Raw genomic sequence first — 18,723 nt, 5'->3', positions numbered from 1 at the left:
AATTAAACAATATGGAAAACAAAAAAGACAAAAATGACTCCTCAGCAAACTAACTACGAGAGACCAGGTGCTCTTTTGTATGGTGTGTAGCAGGGAATATTTGCCCCGCCACATCATTAATAAGTAAATAAAAATAGAACAATTAATTCAAATAGTTATACACGTAATCAAATAAATTTAAAATTGACAATAATAAATATATGTAATGTACTTTACATTTTTACTAAATAAATAAATTGACTGATCATTTGTATAAAAATACCAATAAAATAGCCGTTTTAAGCCTTGTGGAAAATAAAGATTTAATCCCTTAATCACAAACTTTATAAAAATCATCAGACTTTATAAAAGTTATCTAGTTGGATTAATAGCCATCAGATCAAAACGTTTTAAAATTATGATTGCGGTCTATAAATGAATTGAGTTGTACATATGTACAATGAGGCTCTTTAGCACTGGAATATTTCCCTTATAAATAAACTGCTGCTCATTTTGAATTCCAATTTTTTTACAAAGCTCTCTTCTCTGGGTCCCACCATAACTCCCTCTTCAAAATACACCGCTCAACCACAACAAATCAAACCTTAATCTCCCCCACGCGCCCCTCTTACTATACTCGTTTGAATTTGAATCATCAAAATACTCTTTTAATAATTTTTTGACTAATTGTATTTAAATAATTGTAGTATTGTTATTATTTTATTTAATTTTTAGGCTTGACTATATGCATCCATTTAATTTAGACTGTGATACAATATTAATTTATTTAACCAAAAGTTCTCAAACAATCAGTTTACAATTAATTGATATGATGCTAACAATATCATAACCTCTTTTATGCATACTATTTTTACCATTAATTCTAAAATAATATAAACAATTTAGAACTTGATTAAAAATAAATGAACTAATGGCCCGTTTGGTCATGATTTCTTTTTTACTTTTTCTTCAAATTTATTTTACTTTACGCCAAATACAACTTAAGATGATATTTGGCCATACGAATTTCAAAGTTGTATTTTAAAATTAAAAAATAATTGTTTCACTTTTTCATCTTCGTTCTCTCACAAAAATTCAAAGACAAATTCAATTATATTCATGGACAAACACAACTCAACTTCAAAAATTTTATTTTTTATGGCCAAAACGCCCACTAAGCTTTTTGCAATTGTATTTCAACAAACTCCAACAAGAAGAGTTTAAAATTTTCCTCTCATAATATAATAATTTGTTGGAAGCACTAATTTTTTGGGATCCGATTAAAATATTCATTTAATAATTATGTTCGAGTAATATTCCTTCATTTTAAACAAGTTTGAGATTTAAAATATGATTCAAGGAGAGTTTTTCAATATAAATAGGAATAGAATAAAAATGCAACGCGCATACTGACACCCAAATAGAAATCATATTTTTTTTTTCTTTTCACAAAAAGCTATTATTTGAATTTCATATTCAATTTAATACTATTATATAATTATAATATTAGTGCAAAATAGTGTTATTGGTCACTATTTCACGCTCCTTCCACCGAGGGTGGTCCTTTTTCATATTGAAGCGTAAAACATAAATTAGCACCCTCCCTCTCTTCTCTCTCATCTCTCTTACCCCCACTCTGTGTATTTTTTGAAACGAGAAAGATAAAAGGTATTATCGCACTCAATTACAACCCATATCTTCCCAAACTCGCCGGCACTCGGCCGAGAGCCCAAAACGACAAACGAATAACCAAAAGTCACCGCTTCCTCTTCCTCCGGCAGCCTCTTCTCCGATCGGAGAGGAATTCATATACATTTTTTGCAAACAGAACGATATAAGTTGTTACAATGTCGGAAGATGAGAAGTTGTTGAAAGAGGCTAAGAAATTGCCGTGGGATGAACGGTTAACGCATAAGAACTGGAAGGTTCGAAATGACGCTAATATTGACCTTGCTGCGGTTTGTGACTCCATTACTGATCCCAAGGACCCGAGGTTACGTGAATTTGGTGAGTGTTAGGGTTTTGATTTCGTTAGATCTGGATTATGTTGCGCACGATCTCTTTTATAGCGATCTGTGTGTTTTGTTTATGTAATGTGGATTGTATTGTTCATAGATTTTTATGTTTGAATTTTGAATTTGAATTTATGTGATTATTTTTTGGGGATTTTTAGGTCCCTTTTTTAGGAAGGCGGTAGCGGATTCAAATGCGCCAGTTCAGGATAAGGCACTTGATGCATTGATTTGTTATTTGAAAGCTGCTGATGCTGATGCTGGGAGGTAAAGGTTTAGTTAATTAATTTTAGTTAATTCTGTTTAATTGTGGTTGTTGTGTTGGTTAATTGTGTTGGTTGTGGTTTTTGGGTGAGGAGTAGATATGCGAAAGAAGTATGTGATGCAATAGTGGCTAAATGCTTGACGGGAAGGCCGAAGACAGTGGAGAAGGCGCAAATGGTGTTTTTGCTTTGGGTAGAGTTGGAGGCTGTTGAGTCATTTTTGGTATGTGTTAATCAACAGTGCTGTGCATTTCTCAAATGCTTATTATGTACTCAGCAGTTACTCTTGTTTAAATCGAGCACCTTTTAGGGTCTTCTGTACCTTTGCTAACTTCTACGCGTCTTTGAGAGTGAAGTAGACTAGCAAACAAGATGGAAGTAAATGTTTTGTCCATTAAAAATTCTTTCAGATAGCTATTCTTTTTCTTTAAATTTTGTCATTGTTTCCTTCATGCAACATTGATGCTGTTGTTTTGTATACCACTGGAACTTATTTGAGTTTCGTTTCTTGCCAGACAAATCACCTTTTCATTACTTGGCTGGAAAAGTTATTTGGCAATATAATTACCTCTTTGCATGAGAGTTCCGTTGCATTTTATTTGTACTTTGTGCTATTTATTGTTAGAAATTTAAAATGTGTTGTCATTTTATTAGTCTTGACTCAAGTTGTATGACTGTAACATATCTGGTGGTTAAAGAATAGAGTTAGAAGGCTTCCATGGAAATATTTTAAATTTAATGTGTATGGTGTGAACAATATTATTTAGTAAGTTGCGAATGTCACGTTGAAATATCAAAGCGATGGTAACAAGAAGAAAGGTATACTGCAGAGGTGGTCGAATTAGATTGGTGGTTTGTGATTGGGGGAGCTATTCAGTGAAGAAAGCAGACTTAAGGAAAGTGGTTCAGGTAGCTCAGCTGGTTAGAGCAATGGACTGAAAATACTTCTGTCAGTGGTTCGAATCCATTTCTAAGCAGGCGAAAGTTTTTCACTTGTTGTTAAGCACTTATTCTTAGGCAATTAAATAGTTAGCGCTTGTGAATACTTTAGGCAAAATTTAGTAGTTAATTTATGATTGCTAATTCGCTATAGGATATTTCCTGTGGGAATGAATCTAGCGCTAAGCACATTGTTTTGTTCCTTTTCTCCTTCAAAACTGGTGATAGGGCTGATGCCATCTGTTCTTTTGGGATTACACTGGGTATGTTGTTGTCATCTTTTTGAGAACTATTTTTTTTTTTGAGAACTAAATTAGTTCGTTAATCATCAAACAGATTGATTAAAGTCCTAATTGTGTTTATTATGCGGTTCACGTTATCTTAATTTGGAAGGCTCTCAGAAATTGGTGAGAAACTTGCAAGCGACAATAATTGGCTAATGACAAGATATTGTGTTGGAACAATTTTCTTCAGATGATTGAACAGCCTTTGTGTCAGATGCTTTATATTGATTTTATCTTCTCCCCACTTGAATAATAATTGTATTTTTGCATTCTTTTTGTGCATTTCTTGATTTTGTTCCGGGCTTCCCCCCTGTTATACATTTTCTTAATTGCCTTTCTCATAGATATAGTTTATGGTTTAGGATGCCATGGAGAAAGCAATTAAAAATAAAGTTGCCAAAGCTGTGGTTCCTGCGATCGATGTCATGTTTCAGGCTTTGAGGTTTGTGAATGTCTGTCTTCACATGTTAGCTCAGTCTTCTTAGTTCCTAGTTGGGTTATGACACTTGCCAATATGAATAGTGAATTTGGGACAAAGATTGTTCCACCAAAAAGAATCTTGAAGATGCTCCCTGAACTGTTTGACCATCAAGATCAGAATGTCCGTGCTTCATCTAAAGGGCTGACACTGGAACTCTGCCGCTGGATTGGAAAAGATCCTGTGAAATCTATATTGTTTGAGAAAATGCGTGATACAATGGTATACTGCTACCTAGGAAATTTCTGGTGTTTTTATGGTATGTTTGGATGAAGCTTCTTCTTACCTTTCTCTGTCTTTTTGTTTTCCTTCAGAAAAAAGAATTGGAAGCTGAGCTTGTCAATGTTTCGGGGACTGCTAAGCCAACACGCAAAATAAGGTATTTTCTCCAATTGGACAAATTTTGTTAGTTTTTCTCTTTTTTCTCATATAGTATCTGTTTATTCAATTTTTAGCCGAAAGGTGCGTTGTTTGTGCTGAAGTCATGGTTCTTCTGATTCATTTCTATGTTTGTGTGGGATGGAGTCCTGTCTTGGTTATCTATTTGAGGACTAAGGTCAACCATTTAGGTGACATGTGATTGATTAAGAGACAGATTGCGCCCCACCTATATGATTGCAACAATATAAAGACCTTGAAGGATCTGTGTGCTTAGTTCTTCTGTGTAGGTTCTTGTAACATATCAGGTGGAAGAAAGATGGTCTAGCAATTCCACCTTGAATTATCTAGGAATGATCCCCATTTTAGTAGGGCTGCATGACACAGTAACACGAAAACACTGTGTAAGCTTATCAAGAGCACAGATTTAAAATACACATATTCTAACGAGGCACAATTTTTGATGACAAAGGTAAATTAATTAGGTGAGTGGCACTTGATAAGGAAATTGTACCTAACTATATGATTCGCTAAAAATAAAGACCATGAAGAAGCAGCTTGCTCAAGTTTCCTGATTGCTTCAGCTGTAGTTGGTGAAATTGAAAGGAAATGCCTAGGAATTCCACCTTGAATTATTAAAGAAAGCCGTGAAAGCTCAATTAAGAGCATGCAAATAGAGGACCTGTTTGTCCATGAGAATTATTCATTTTTTTTCCAGAACTTTTTTCACTTTATTTGAAAATCAACGTTTGACCATGAAAATTCCAAATACAACCCCTAAAACCCTCTTTTTATCTTTTTCACTTTCAGTTTCACCCAAAACTTGAAGTTGCTAATTTTTAGAAATTAGGAAACAAAATTATATTTAGAAAAAAGTACATTTGAATTCTAAATATTCTTAGCAAAAAGTATGGCCAAACACAATTCCAACTCCAACTTTTTTCTTTTTTCGGATAACTGTGGTGTCTGGGCCAACTTGTGCGCGCCTCTACTAATTCCACGAGATACCTGTCACCTCCTTCCGCAACAAGTACAAGGTAATTTTGTCCACCTAGTCTACCAAAGCTAAGATAGATTGGAAGAAATCACTTGGTGTTTTCTTGTCTCCACTGGTGTTTGAATTTGAGACCTCATGGTCCTTTAACCACTTCATTGTCTACTAGGCCACACCCTTGGATGCAACTCCAACTCCAACTTTATAAATTCCAAATAATAAAGTGAACAATATTTAGTGTTCATGGCCAAACGTCTAAAACAATTTAAGATATACCAGCTCTCATTTATTGTTTATAAAAAATACAATAACACACCCTGTGTGGTCTCACAAAGTGGGGTCTTGGTAGGGTAGAGTGCAGTTCGACCTTAATTACAGAGGGATGCTGGTTCCGATAGACCCCTGACTCAAGACAAAAAAAGGCTAAAAAAGATGTAATGAAAGTAAAAAGAGACGAGAGATAGTATCAAACATGATAGAGTAGAAGAACAATGCTACAACAAAATAATACTCCACTCGAACTACATGAAACAATAGATTGTAACTGAAATTGAAGAACAAGAAACTACATGAGTGGTCCTTCGACTACTAGTAAAGGCAACAAGAAAATGCATTCCTACCTGCTAGTATGGACACACTCCTACCTACTGCTAACCTTCTACTCTAATTCATTTCCTCCATACCTTCCACCTTCCTATCTAAGATCATGTCCTCGGTAGCAACAACAAGTGTGTGATGTCTTGTCTAATCACCTCTCTAAATAATTTTTTGATCTACCTCTACCTCTCCTGAATCCATCCATAGCTAACCTCTCACTCCTCCGCACTGGGGCATCCGTGCATTTCCTCATCACATGCCTGAATCATCCCATCCTTGCTTCCCGCATCTTGTCTTCATCGAGGTCACTTGAACATAGTTTTGCATAAATGCTTGAAAATAGATTGCCTTATTTCAATAGTCAATGGGTGGATATCATGATGATTTTCTATGATATTCATGTAGAAATTACTGCATAGCTGATCAAAAATTTAAATTTTTTAATATTATAATTTAGCTTTATTTTGCTGGTTGCTAGCTGATAAGTTGGAGACAGACAATGGTGTTACTTTGTGCATTATTTTAGTTAGATGGATGTTCATTGCTGATTGATATTCTTCTCTTTAGTGGGATCTTGATGACTATGATGCTCATGCTGTATTTATGTTGTGATTGCTTGTTGCATCGAAAGAGCTTAATTAGCAGGTTATTTTTTTTTAATAACCGTGGAGTTTGAGCCAACTTTCGTGCACCTCGACTTATTTCACGGGATACTTGCGACTCTAATCAACAACCGGTACCACATAACTTTGTCAACCAAAGCAACGAAAAATGAGAAGAAATCACTTAGTGATTTTTGTCTCTTCTGGATTTGAACCTGAGACCTCATGGTCCTCAACCCACTTCATTGACTACTAGGCCACACCTTTTACAAAAAAAAAGAACCCCACAAACAGACGCAGACATAAAGATAACTACATATCTCTGCAACAAGAACAATTAAAACTAAGGTGATCTTAATAAGCTCTCATTTCTGTTAGTTGTCTTTTTCTGAAGACAAATATAAAACAATTAGGCGATAGTCACTTGATAAAGAGACCGACTGCACTTAACTATATGGTTTATAACTATAAAGACCTAGTCCCACAAAAGTGGGAACCGTAGGATGAGGAAATTGGACTCTTTTTTATGGTTTTGAGAAATCCTCTCCTTTTAAGCTAGGTTTTGGGATTAGCTACTAGCTCAGGTCTCCAAATAGTAGTAGGTGGTTTGGAAGAAAATGTCTTAGAGTCCATCTTGAATTATGTAGCAGTGGTCCTCTTTTGTGGGCTGTTTAATGCAACAACAAGAACAAAAAGCCAAAATAGGCTCTCATTGTATTGTCTATAAAGAGGCATGCATGTAAGAATTAGTTAGTAACAAATGTTTCAAAATGGATTACCAGATTCCAAAACTCAATAGGTGTATCCACGTTGATCTCTCTTCAACATTTTTTTATATAAAAATGAATACACAGCTGATGGATCAGCGGCTAAAATTTGTCAATGCTTTTATTAGACGTTTTTATGTGACTATAATTTATGTTGAGTCCCATTTGACCTCTTTGTTGTTCACTTCTTTTAATGTTAAAGCCCCTGGTAAAAATCTTGGCTCCGTCATTGTCTGCATAATTATACTGTTTATTTGTGGTTTAAATTAGTTTTTAAGTAAATATATATGATGTTGAATCCTCTTTGGTGTTTTGTGTGTTTACTTTTTCTAATATTTAATCCCCTTAGTGAAAGTTCTGGTTCCGTCTGTGCTTGTGTTGATGTTTAGTTTTTAGTGATTATTGGATTTTGAATTTGGGGGTTGATAAGGTGTTGGTTAAAGTGTTATCATTGTTGAATATCCATTGGCTTATAGTTTTTACTTGTGATTTGATCCTGCATTTTAGGGGGGAGCTAGGTAGGTCCAAGGGTCTGACAGAAAATGACTGTCTGAATGTAAATATAGTTGATGTTGAATCCCCTTTGGTTTCTTTGTTTGGTTACTTCTAATTTTGAAGCTCCTTTGTGAAAATTCTGGTTGTGTCATTGCCTGCTGCATTGATGTTTACTTTTGAGTAATGTTTGGATTTTGAATTTGGGGTTGATAAGATCTTGATAGTAAAGTATTGACCATAGTTGAATATCCGTTGAAATGTAGTTTCTTCTTGTGATTTTGTAGTGCATTGATGTTTAGTTTGAGTAATGTTTGGATTTTTAACCTGGAGTCAAGAAAATCGTGGTAGTAAAGTATTGTTCATAGTTGAATATCCGATGAAATGTAGTTTCTAACTGATTTTGTAGTGTATTGATGGTCAACTCAAGTAAAGTTTGGATTTTGAAACTGGGGTCAAGAAAATCTTGGCCATAGTTGAATATCCGTTGAAATGTAGTTTCTACTTGTGATTTTGTTGTGTATTGATGTTTAATTCAACAAAACTTTGGATTTTGAACCCAGGATCTAGAAAATCTTGGCAGTAAGGTATTTAACCAAAGTTGAATATATGTTGAAATGTAGTTTCTACTTGTGATTTTGTAGTGTATTGTTTAGCTCAAACAAAGTTTGAATTTTGAACCCTGATCAAGAAAATCTTGGCAGTAAAGGTATTGACTAAAGTTGAATATCTGATGAGATGTAGTTTCTAACTTGTTGTTTTGTAGTGTATTGTTTAGCTCAAGCAATGTTAGGATTTTGAACCCCGGGTCAAGAAAATCTTGGCAGTAAGTTATTGACCAAAGTTGAATATTCCCGGTGAAATGTAGTCTCCGATTGTGAGTTTGTAGTGTATTGTTTGCGACGAGGGTCTATCGGAAACATCCTCTCCTCTTCATCTCTGAGGTAGTGGTATGGACTGCGTACACTCTACCCTCACTAGACCCCACTATGTGGTATTCCCTGGGTTTTTTGTTGTTGTTGTTTTGTTAGACATTTTTCTGGCAAGTTGGAATCTCATTGGGGGTAATTCTTTATAACCTATAATAGGTTGATGGATATTATTTCAGTCTGATATTTGTTGTCTTTACTCGGAGCTTGATGTCTCTGGTGGATTCTATTTGCTGTATTTGGTGTCTAATTGCAAGCTGCATTGGAACTTTGGAAGTTGACCATGCTAAAGTTGAAATTGATATATTCTTCTTTGAATGAGGCATGGATAGTAGCTACTACATGGTACAGATTATTTGAGAAAATGTGATAGGTCATTATGAAGTTTGGGTAGGGATTGCACACGGAGATTATAAAAGTAAGATTCTGGGAAATGGAGAAATGCCTGTGGACTTTGATGAAACAGGCATGTGAAAGTTTGGGTTGAAAAAATGGCGTCTTTGCTATCTTTCATTTCAAATAAGGTTGGATTATTTGTATAACTACAGATTCCAAAATCCTTGTTAGGGTTCTAAGAAGAGATGACTGGGGTTTCGTTTTTGATGTAAATGTTACGAGTACCCTACTTTTGGAATTATATAGATGTGTCGATCTTATTGTTGCTTCACTTTTGCTGTCTGTTACAGTGTTATTTAGTAGCCATTTGGCCATGAAAACTAAAAATTTTTGAAGTTAGAGTTGAAATTGGAGTTGGAGTTGTGTTTGGCCATGTCTTTTTGAAAGATTTTTTTAGACTTTTGAAAAATCTTTTTTAAATATGATTTTATGCCCTCAACTTTTAAAAACTATCAAAATCACCCAACTACTAATTTACCTACCAGCATACAATCAAATCTGATTATTATATATAGACACTTCCATTACTTGAATCAAGTTTGCATTAATGAAATGCCGAAATGCAAAAATTGAAGAAAGATAATGCAAAAATATAAAAATTGAAGAAAGATAGAGTTGAAACAAAATTGAAGAAAGATAATGCAAAAATGTCTTAGATGCTATCTTAGCCGAAAGATGATGATATTTTGGTATTAATCACTGTTCAATCAGCAATTATGGAAAAAATCATCATTAATTGCATTGGTGTCTAAACACTTAAAACATTTAAACATTATGACGGTTTTGTGTAAAAATTTAAAAAATTGGGGTTATATGTAATAATAATAAAAGTTGGAATTGGAGTTGGAAAATAGTGAAAACAACAAAAAGCTGTTTTCACTTTTCAGAAAACAATTCCGGAATAATTTTTGAAATTTTCATGGCCAACACCACAACTTAAATAAAGTGCAAAAATTTTCCAGAAAAAGGGAATCTTTTTTATGGCCAAACGGCTTCTTAGTACTACTAGAAATTGGTGGTACTGTACGTACCGTAACTATTACAGTATCCAACTATCTAACTTGTCTTATTTGCTGCTCGCTGTACAACCTATTCTGTGGAATATGAAAGTACACATGCAGTATTGATAAGTGAAATGCACACTCTTTGTTGATGGAAGAACGTAACATTTGAGTCAGAATTTAACCAGATTTGACAGTTTCCTGCAAGTTTCTTTTTTAACTTGCTAAACATGTACCTGTTAATAAACATTCTAGTTAAATGTGCTGGTTTTACCGCGTTAGGTATGATGTTGAATGAATAATTTTCATGCTAAAGATGTGAGTTGCCATGTGGGATCACCTATAATATTTTCAGCCAGGACCACTTTATTCATGCATATTTATGTCTGCATACCTGATTAACATCACAATGATTAACATCATTTTTTTTTTGGTGAAGAGGATTAGCAACATTGTCTTTAAACTTTCATTTTTTGTTTTTTATCAGATCTGAGCAGGACAAAGAGCCAGAGCAGGAAGCAGTTTCTGAGGCAGCTGCTTCTGGCCCATCTGATGAATCTGCTGCGGATAGTATGTAACTTAACTGAAGATTCCTTTTCCATTTGAGTCAATATTTTGCAGATTAGTCAAAAGTTTTCTAGCACATAAAGCTAGTCTAAAATATGTATAATTGGGGTATGTGGCTCAACCACAATTATATATCAAGTCAGTGCAGCTCTCTACACAAAGGGGAATTCTCTATTTATACCTGGAAAAAAAGGATCTTGTTAATAATCACGCTTGGTATTCTGTGACGATCTCATAATTCTTTTATGCCAAATAAGACAAATAGATTGCTATTCTTCTCCAAGATGCCTTACTTTCGCTGCCAATCTTCTGCAATCTCCACCTTGGCTTTTGCTTCATCTATTATGTTGGCAATCTTTTTTGTTTTTTCTTTTGGTTGAGAAAAAGATCCTTGAATTGTGAACATTGAGAATGGATGGTCATATATGTGACATTACACTTGTTGCATGGGTAGTTATGGAGGGCCGGTCCTTTTTGTAAGTTTGGTTCCATAGAGGGAAAGACATAAGAGAACTTTTGATGGGGTTGGGTATCAAATTTTGAGAGTCAAAAGTTCTCGTTATTTCTTTTGTATTTTTGGTGCAAAATGGAAATTCAACTTGTGTAGACAGTTGACTAGATTCTTTGGGAGGCACCTAATGTGTTTCCTAGCATTATGACCTTTGTAAATATCATACTACACCATCTTGGTGATTCAGTGAAACGACTATTCACCAACACAAGTGTTGTGTAACTTTGCCCACAAAACTTAGGCAAATGGTGAGAGATCACCAAAAAATCTTTTATATATATGTAAAAGAAAGCCATTCACAGTGTAACAGTTGAAGATTTGTCTCCTCCCCAGTAATGCATCTCCTCCCTCTTCTTTAAAGTGATCCATATCACTATTCTGTTTTCCTTAGTTGCTGTTTTGCTCCTTGATTTAAGCACTAGAATGTAGTAATGTTATCATATGGAAACAAAGTGCTTATAATATATAAGTTAATAAAACCTGGGAATTGCAGCTAATCGCACTAATTTGATGTTTTAATTATTTTTATCAATGTGAGAATTTTCTTTACAGTCTGAATTATCCTCCTTGACTCACCCTCTTCTTTCAGTTCCTCAGGAGATAGATGAGTATGACCTTGTGGATCCTGTTGACATTTTGACCCCTCTGGAGAAGACAGGATTTTGGGAAGGAGTGGTTGGTGTTTCCTCTCATTTTATTGCACTGTTAGGATTTTATGCTTAAAGTTTTGTCGTATCCTGTTACTGATGTGACAAATTTCTTTACGAGCGATATACACATTCATTCATTAATTTATCTTTCAATTGATTTTGTGTAGAAAGCAGCCAAGTGGTCAGAACGTAAAGAGGCTGTTGCAGAGCTAACTAAGCTTGCATCTACAAAGAAAATCGCACCTGGTGATTTCGCCGAAATTTGCAGGACACTCAAGAAGGTTTGTTTTATTCTCCTTGGCTAAAGAAGTTGATCGTTTAGCTGATGCAGACGTTGTGATTGCTAGCTGTCAATGGTTCTAGATTTGATTATTGCCCAGTAGTTATTTCTTGTTGCTTGGGAAGTACAGTAAAGTATGATATGTTTATGAAGAATAACATTGCTGAGTGCTTGTCTAATACTTATGTGACTCTTCATACACTATGGCATAATCATAATCTCAAGAAAATATGGATTTAAAGAGGACAACAGATAGCAATCACTGGAGGTGAAATCAACCAGTGGTGTTTGTTAAGTGTCCCACATTGTTGGAAGAAATGGGTTGTTGTCTCCTTATATTGTCTTGGGCATTCCTCACCTCATGAACTAGCTTTTGGGTTGAGTTAGTTCCAACTTCCATGGTCCAACCATGAGCTAGTCTTCAAGCTTAGGTCGAGCACCTTTACTTTATTTCTGATGTTCATCTCACATCTATTACTTTATTTCTGATGTTCAACTCTGATCTCTTCTCACATTAAATGGTTCAAGTTGAGTTTGTACTGGCATGGGCTCTGTACAATATGTTCATGGATGTCTGTTTTCACATCAACGAGGTGAATTGAAGCTTATGCTGGGGCAGGGTGAACGGTGTTTTGTTTGCTTTTACTTTTATATTCTTACTTTTTAGCTTATGTGGAACTGTTAGTCTATTTTTGGGTATTTCTGTGTTTTGACCACATTGTTGCATCTTATCTCAAGTTTCTACTTGATTTCAGTAATTTCTTTTTGTAAGAATTGTATGCTTGTGGCATTATATTGATGGCTTATATTAGCTCTTGTTTATTTATTTTTACATTGCATATTTGATCGTGCACCGTCTTTCGGTATTGTGACTGTTGTCTTGTGTCTTTACAGCTCATCACAGATGTAAATATTGCCGTGGCAGTTGAAGCCATCCAGGCACTTGGCAATCTTGCTAGGGGGCTGAGAACACATTTTTCAGGAAGCTCTCGCTTCTTGTTGCCGACATTACTGGTAAGCATTTGGCCTTAAGATGAGCATCTTTCGTTGTTGTATACTTAGCGCATGTATGTCTCTATTTTTGTCAGAAGTAGGTTCTCTTATTTGTCTTTCTGAACTTGCTCTTTCGTGGACCTTAAGTTAGTTCCGTTGTTTGAAAATTTGAGGCGTGCATCCTGTCCCTTGCTGAGATTGCAATTAGAAGACAGGTCGCTGGGGACTGGTCAGCCTCCATTCACTTTCTTCACTCCATATGGAAGCTTATGACTACCATTCATTTCTACATAGAATAATCTCTTTTGGGTTGAACTATTTCATACTTACATTAGGATTAAAGTTGTTCTTACTTAAGTCCCTGTCTGTTCCAACCTTGCAAGAGCTCAATAATGGATTTTGGCATGGTCCAACTCATGCCAAGAATTATCAGAATCATGTTCCACTACTGGCTATTGACCCTACATTGAGGATCAATACAACAATAACAAACCCAGTGTATTCCCACATAGTGGGGTCTGGGGGGTAAGATGTACGCAGTCCATACCACATTGAGGATAAGGCGTCATATTTCTTCCGATGCTCTTCACACTGCGAACATCTGCTGCACAGCTGAAACCCCCTCTTTTGAAGATTTGATTGTGTGAGACAAGCCTCCTAAGCAACAATCCAGGAGAAACAAGAAACCTTCAAAGGTGTCTTGTTTCTCCAATTTAGGAAAATTAACCTGGGCAATGCAGCAGCCTGCTCTTTATTAATTTGATCTACAGACTACAAAGTCTTCAGTTGTCGTAATTTTAATCACGAAGGAAACAGGATCTTGTAGGATGATGCAATTCTCCGCTGTCGATCTGGAGGTGTTTGCAGCATTGACACGCATTACTGTGTGATATTTTGTTTCAAGATCCTATTATCCCTCTCCTTTTTTGATTTTTTTCTCCTGTATTTGGATTTGAATGCCAAGTGAGGAGGGAGAAAAAAACACTCATCATGGACCTTATTGGAGATGGCGAGAAGCCCATAATTGTAACACGTTGCATTTATTAGTAAATCATGTGTTTAACCATTCCCTGTAGTATGTTCCTAGATATTTGTTTAGCCTATTTATTATATTTTCTCTTTTCCTTTTCCATTTTTCTTTATAGGAAAAACTGAAGGAGAAAAAACCAACTTTGACGGATGCACTTACTCAAACACTACAGGCGATGCACAAATCAGGGTGCTTAAATCTTGCTGATATTGTTGAAGGCAGGTTCCCATTTTAAATTCTGATTAGCCATCTTTATTTGTTGCTAAATTTTTTGATGCTGGAACTGCTAGTTTAAATTTAACTTGTGGAAACTTTGCAGTCAATGTGCTGCTTCTATATGTCAATAGTGATGAATTTATCCCCTTCTCTATATGATTCCCCGACTTTTTAGTTCCTTTGAAAGAACTTTATTGAATTTATACCGGAAGACTTTCATGTTTTATGTGTGCAAGATTTACAATATTAGTTCCTTTGACATATGTCATTCAATTTATTGGCAGCTTCTAGATTTGTCCACAATTTGACTGAACAATGTTCAGGTTTTTTGCTTTTCCTATCTCAAATCATTTGACCACTTCCTTTAAGCAGAGACTTTTCAACCAGTGAAAACTAATAGTATATATTGTTTGAAAGTTGATAGGATATTTTCTGACTACATAATTTTTAATATTATGCTGTTATTTGAAAGGTGTCCTTCGTAATATTTTACTTTTATATCTCCATGTTGGTTAAATACTTTGTGTTTTTTTGATGGAGGTGTCTTATGTGTTTGTTCTTTGCCTTGTAAATTGATTTCACTAAAGTGAAATGCTGTATTGGAAACAAAAAACCTAATTTGTTTATATGTTTTTTGTAGATGTCAAGACTGCGACGAAAAATAAAGTTCCCCTAGTGCGATCTCTGTCTTTAAATTGGGTGACTTTTTGCATTGAGACAAGCAACAAGGCTGTTATTCTAAAAGTGCATAAGGAATATGTTCCCATTTGCATGGAGGTTAGTTCGATAGTTGCCATGTACTTTGTTTCTGACAGTTGTCGTTTTTCTTTTGACATTTTAACGTCTGTATTGTGCACACTCAAATTCAACCACTTCCTCCATCCCCTTTTGTTACCTTTTCCGTTCTATTCTATCCCATAAAGAAGGATGGCATTTTATATTTAGAAACAATTTAACTTTAAACTTTCCATTTTACTCTTAGTGAGATGAGTTATAGCCACACTAATATCTATGTCATTAGACCACAAGTTCAATTTTTTTTTGTCTTATTTAAACTCTTGGCCCAATCAAACAACATGACATAAATTGGAGCTGAGGAAGTATTTAACTTTGTTTTAGGGGAGTACACTTGTATATGCTGGTATTCTGCGGTGTTTTACATTTGCCTTATTCTAAATTTTAGTTGAAAGGATTGTGGTTTGTCACAAATTTTTGTGAAGACCAAAAACGTTTAGTGACTTTGATGAGATTCGGCTATACATTGTTTTCCTTGATACAGAATTCTCTGATAGATATCTTTTTGTAGATAGAATGACCTAGGATGTTTTTTGGCATGCAATGAAAATATGAGTTCTTTATTAGCCTGGTACAATAGACCCAATGTGGTCTAGCTCTCCCTAGGGCCCCGTGAAAGGTGGAAACTTTGTATCTGGCTTCCAACTTTAATATGTTTAAACAGTAGTTGAAATGAATGGAAATATAGTTAATGTTTGTAAAAGAGCATATTCAGTTCCCAAATAACACGAATTAGTAAATTTTTGTTAATTGGAAAATTTCAGAGCAGGTAGCCTAGCCATTTAGAGGCAATGGTCAGATTTAGTTCGATCGCGGAGTATGTTTCTTTTTCCGTCCTTTTTTTTTTAAACAGAAAAGATGCTGTTTTATTTTCAATTACAATTACCCTTTTAACCAAAAAAACAAAAAAGAAGTCTTATGTTTGGATAGTTACTGTTATAAGGACATTGATCTTATCCATTATCTGATTGGTGGATGTGTGTTAGTTAGTTTCATCAAGTCTTCCCTATATCTTCTTCCTTGTGATTGGAAGTGTTATTAACGTAGGATTTTTTTAGCTCCATATTTGAATATTGAGGTGGGCCTACACATCTTGCACCGACATAGCTCTTTTTCATTCCCTGATAGTAACTCACTCTCTCTTAGATTATTTACTACTTGCCTATATTTGCTCCTTTTGTATGGAGGCTAAGTTCTGGTTTATTATTATTGTTACTATTATGTCTTACAGAGCCTGAATGATGGAACTCCAGATGTTAGAGATGCTGCCTTTTCAGCCTTGGCAGCTGTGGCCAAGGTACTTATGTCCGGGATTTGTTCTCTCTATTTGTCGAGTTCACTCAACTGCTTTATTGACAAGTGTTGCTATGTTTTTCGTTCTGGATCAGTCGGTTGGCATGAGACCTCTGGAAAAGTCGTTGGAGAAATTAGATGATGTTAGAAAGAAGAAGTTATCTGAAATGATTGGGGGCTCTGATGGTGGTCCTCCTGCCACATTCATCTCTGGTTTGAAATTCCTTTGCTTTTTCAAGTTTCCCATTGTATATGCTGGATTATCTATTTATTGCTGACATGTTCTATATTATTATTCTCAATTGTACAAAACTGCCAGGTGCAGTCCCATCATCAGGAGTTGTGTCTTCCACTCAGGTGACTATCTTTCTTCTAATATACTGATCAATTCTATTTAAAGTATTCTGTTTAGCTATATTTGAGTTTTTTTGAAGTGAATGTAGACAAACTTTCTTTTATTTTACCTCACTCATGAATATATTTCCCAGTTAATTTGTCTTATTATATCTAACAACAGCTTGATGTAACTGCATTTGTAACATTCATTGGTACAACTTTTTTTTGTTCCTACTTGGAGCTGTTTAGACACTCTTTTTGTTGTCATTAGAGTTGTATTCTAGCTGATCCAACATTATTTGTTTTGTTTTCTTTTGTCTTTCTTTTATAGATTTTAGGGTAATTCAATATTTTGAAATGATCTGTCCATGTCAGTCTTAGGTTGATTTTTTTGTTGATATCTTTTTTTGGTTAATTTTCAGATTACTTTTAGTCTGTTTTCTTCAGTTTTAAGCATATCAGACTTGCTCATATTTAATATCAGCGTGTAATAGGTTAATTGGTACCGAATTGCAAACAATAGTACACCATTTTGTAAAATAGCGTAGTATTTTACAAAATATTTCCTTTTGAACCAAAAAGATATCTTGCTCATTTTTCTTGTAGGCTTCAAGTGGATCACTTATTAAGAGGTCTGCGGCAAGCATGCTGAGTGGAAAGAAACCTGTCCAAGCCGCAGTGGGTTTTGCATTTTTTTTCTACCACATTTATCTTCCTTTTTCTCTTTTTTCTTCCTCACTTTTCTCATATGATTCTCAGCCTCCTAGTAAGAAGGGGACATCTGCAAAATCTGGTACAAGTAAGAAGGGTGATGGACCTTCTCAGTTAAAAGCATCTAAGCCTGTTGAAGTTGAAGATGTTGAGGTGATGGCTGTTATTTTGTTCACTAACTTTTGGCATAGAATCCTTTCATCATTCTTCATACTGTGAATAGCACACATGATTAATAAGTTAATTTTGATATATGAGCAGCCAGCAGAGATGAGTCTTGAAGACATTGAAAGTAAGTTAGGGTCCCTTATACAGACAGAGACGATTACTCAGTTGAAGAGTGCTGTGTGGAAAGAGCGGCTTGAAGGTTCTTTTTCTTTTTTCTTTTTGGTCTTTTTGTCCTTGTTACAGTTACAGCTCACCGAGGACATGACCCTAGATAGGAAGGTCTGGAAGACGCGAATTACGGCAGAAGAGTAGGGCCAGATTGGGTCGCTAGTGTAGGGAATTACTTGGTGGGGGTTTTTTTTTTATTTTTTATTCCCGTTATGATTCCGTATTCAGTGTTCCATGCTTATTACGAATCTGTGTGCTTTCCTCTGCTTTCCTCTGTTTTATATTCCTTATGGGTGCCGTATTTATGTTATGTCATCTGCTTCTGTGCTTTACTATGTGTTTGTGTGATATCTTGTGCCTTGAGCCGGGGGTCTTTCGGAAACAGCCTTTCTACTTCATCAGAGGTAGAGGTATGGACTGCGTACATCTTACCCCCCCAGACCCCACTAAGTGGGAATACACTGGGTTTGTTGTTGTTGTTGTTGTTGTTGTTGGTCTTTTTGTCCTTGTGTGCTTATAAAATATGAAACTCTGGATGCTTAAACACACACAGGCACACAAACACATGTACTCACACACCCCTCCCAAAAAAAGGAAGACAGAAGTAGATGGAAATCTGCACTTACAATTGCCTAAATCCCACTTTCTCTTTACCCTAGAATGGGATAATGTATGTGGACCTGATGCAGACAACCATCTGTATTTTGTAGATTTGATTTTCTTAGATTCATTATCTGTTGTTGCACTAGGATCGTTGGTAATATTGTTGTCACTGCTTGTTTTTGTGTCCTCTCAGTTCTTTGAAACAAGGTGAATGGCATGCCACCTGTCGTTATTTAACCCTTACAAAGTGACATTTGATCCGGTTCCTTTAACCTTCTTTAAAAATTTGTG

General features: G+C 35.3%; 1 protein-coding gene across 1 annotated transcript in view; it reads left to right on the top strand.

The window, feature by feature from the left end:
- The first annotated feature begins 1,578 nt into the window (after positions 1–1,578).
- The window catches only part of LOC107859403 (protein MOR1), a 28,239-nt gene continuing 11,094 nt past the window's right edge, over positions 1,579–18,723 (top strand). The window contains exons 1-18 of the mRNA XM_047406955.1: positions 1,579–1,986; positions 2,153–2,258; positions 2,354–2,477; positions 3,840–3,919; positions 4,000–4,177; positions 4,270–4,334; positions 10,599–10,681; positions 11,779–11,864; positions 12,007–12,120; positions 13,014–13,133; positions 14,258–14,360; positions 14,999–15,135; positions 16,385–16,450; positions 16,542–16,659; positions 16,766–16,803; positions 17,389–17,460; positions 17,542–17,646; positions 17,755–17,860. Of these exons, the coding sequence (XP_047262911.1) occupies positions 1,827–1,986; positions 2,153–2,258; positions 2,354–2,477; positions 3,840–3,919; positions 4,000–4,177; positions 4,270–4,334; positions 10,599–10,681; positions 11,779–11,864; positions 12,007–12,120; positions 13,014–13,133; positions 14,258–14,360; positions 14,999–15,135; positions 16,385–16,450; positions 16,542–16,659; positions 16,766–16,803; positions 17,389–17,460; positions 17,542–17,646; positions 17,755–17,860 (1,861 nt within the window). The 5' untranslated portion in view covers positions 1,579–1,826. The remainder of the gene's footprint in view (positions 1,987–2,152; positions 2,259–2,353; positions 2,478–3,839; positions 3,920–3,999; positions 4,178–4,269; positions 4,335–10,598; positions 10,682–11,778; positions 11,865–12,006; positions 12,121–13,013; positions 13,134–14,257; positions 14,361–14,998; positions 15,136–16,384; positions 16,451–16,541; positions 16,660–16,765; positions 16,804–17,388; positions 17,461–17,541; positions 17,647–17,754; positions 17,861–18,723) is intronic.

The sequence above is a fragment of the Capsicum annuum genome, chromosome 2 (genome assembly GCF_002878395.1).
Source record: "Capsicum annuum cultivar UCD-10X-F1 chromosome 2, UCD10Xv1.1, whole genome shotgun sequence".
In the NCBI taxonomy this organism is placed as follows: Eukaryota; Viridiplantae; Streptophyta; class Magnoliopsida; order Solanales; family Solanaceae; genus Capsicum; species Capsicum annuum.
The sequence above is the reverse complement of the archived record's forward strand: the minus strand, read 5'-3'. Positions and strand labels throughout refer to the sequence as shown.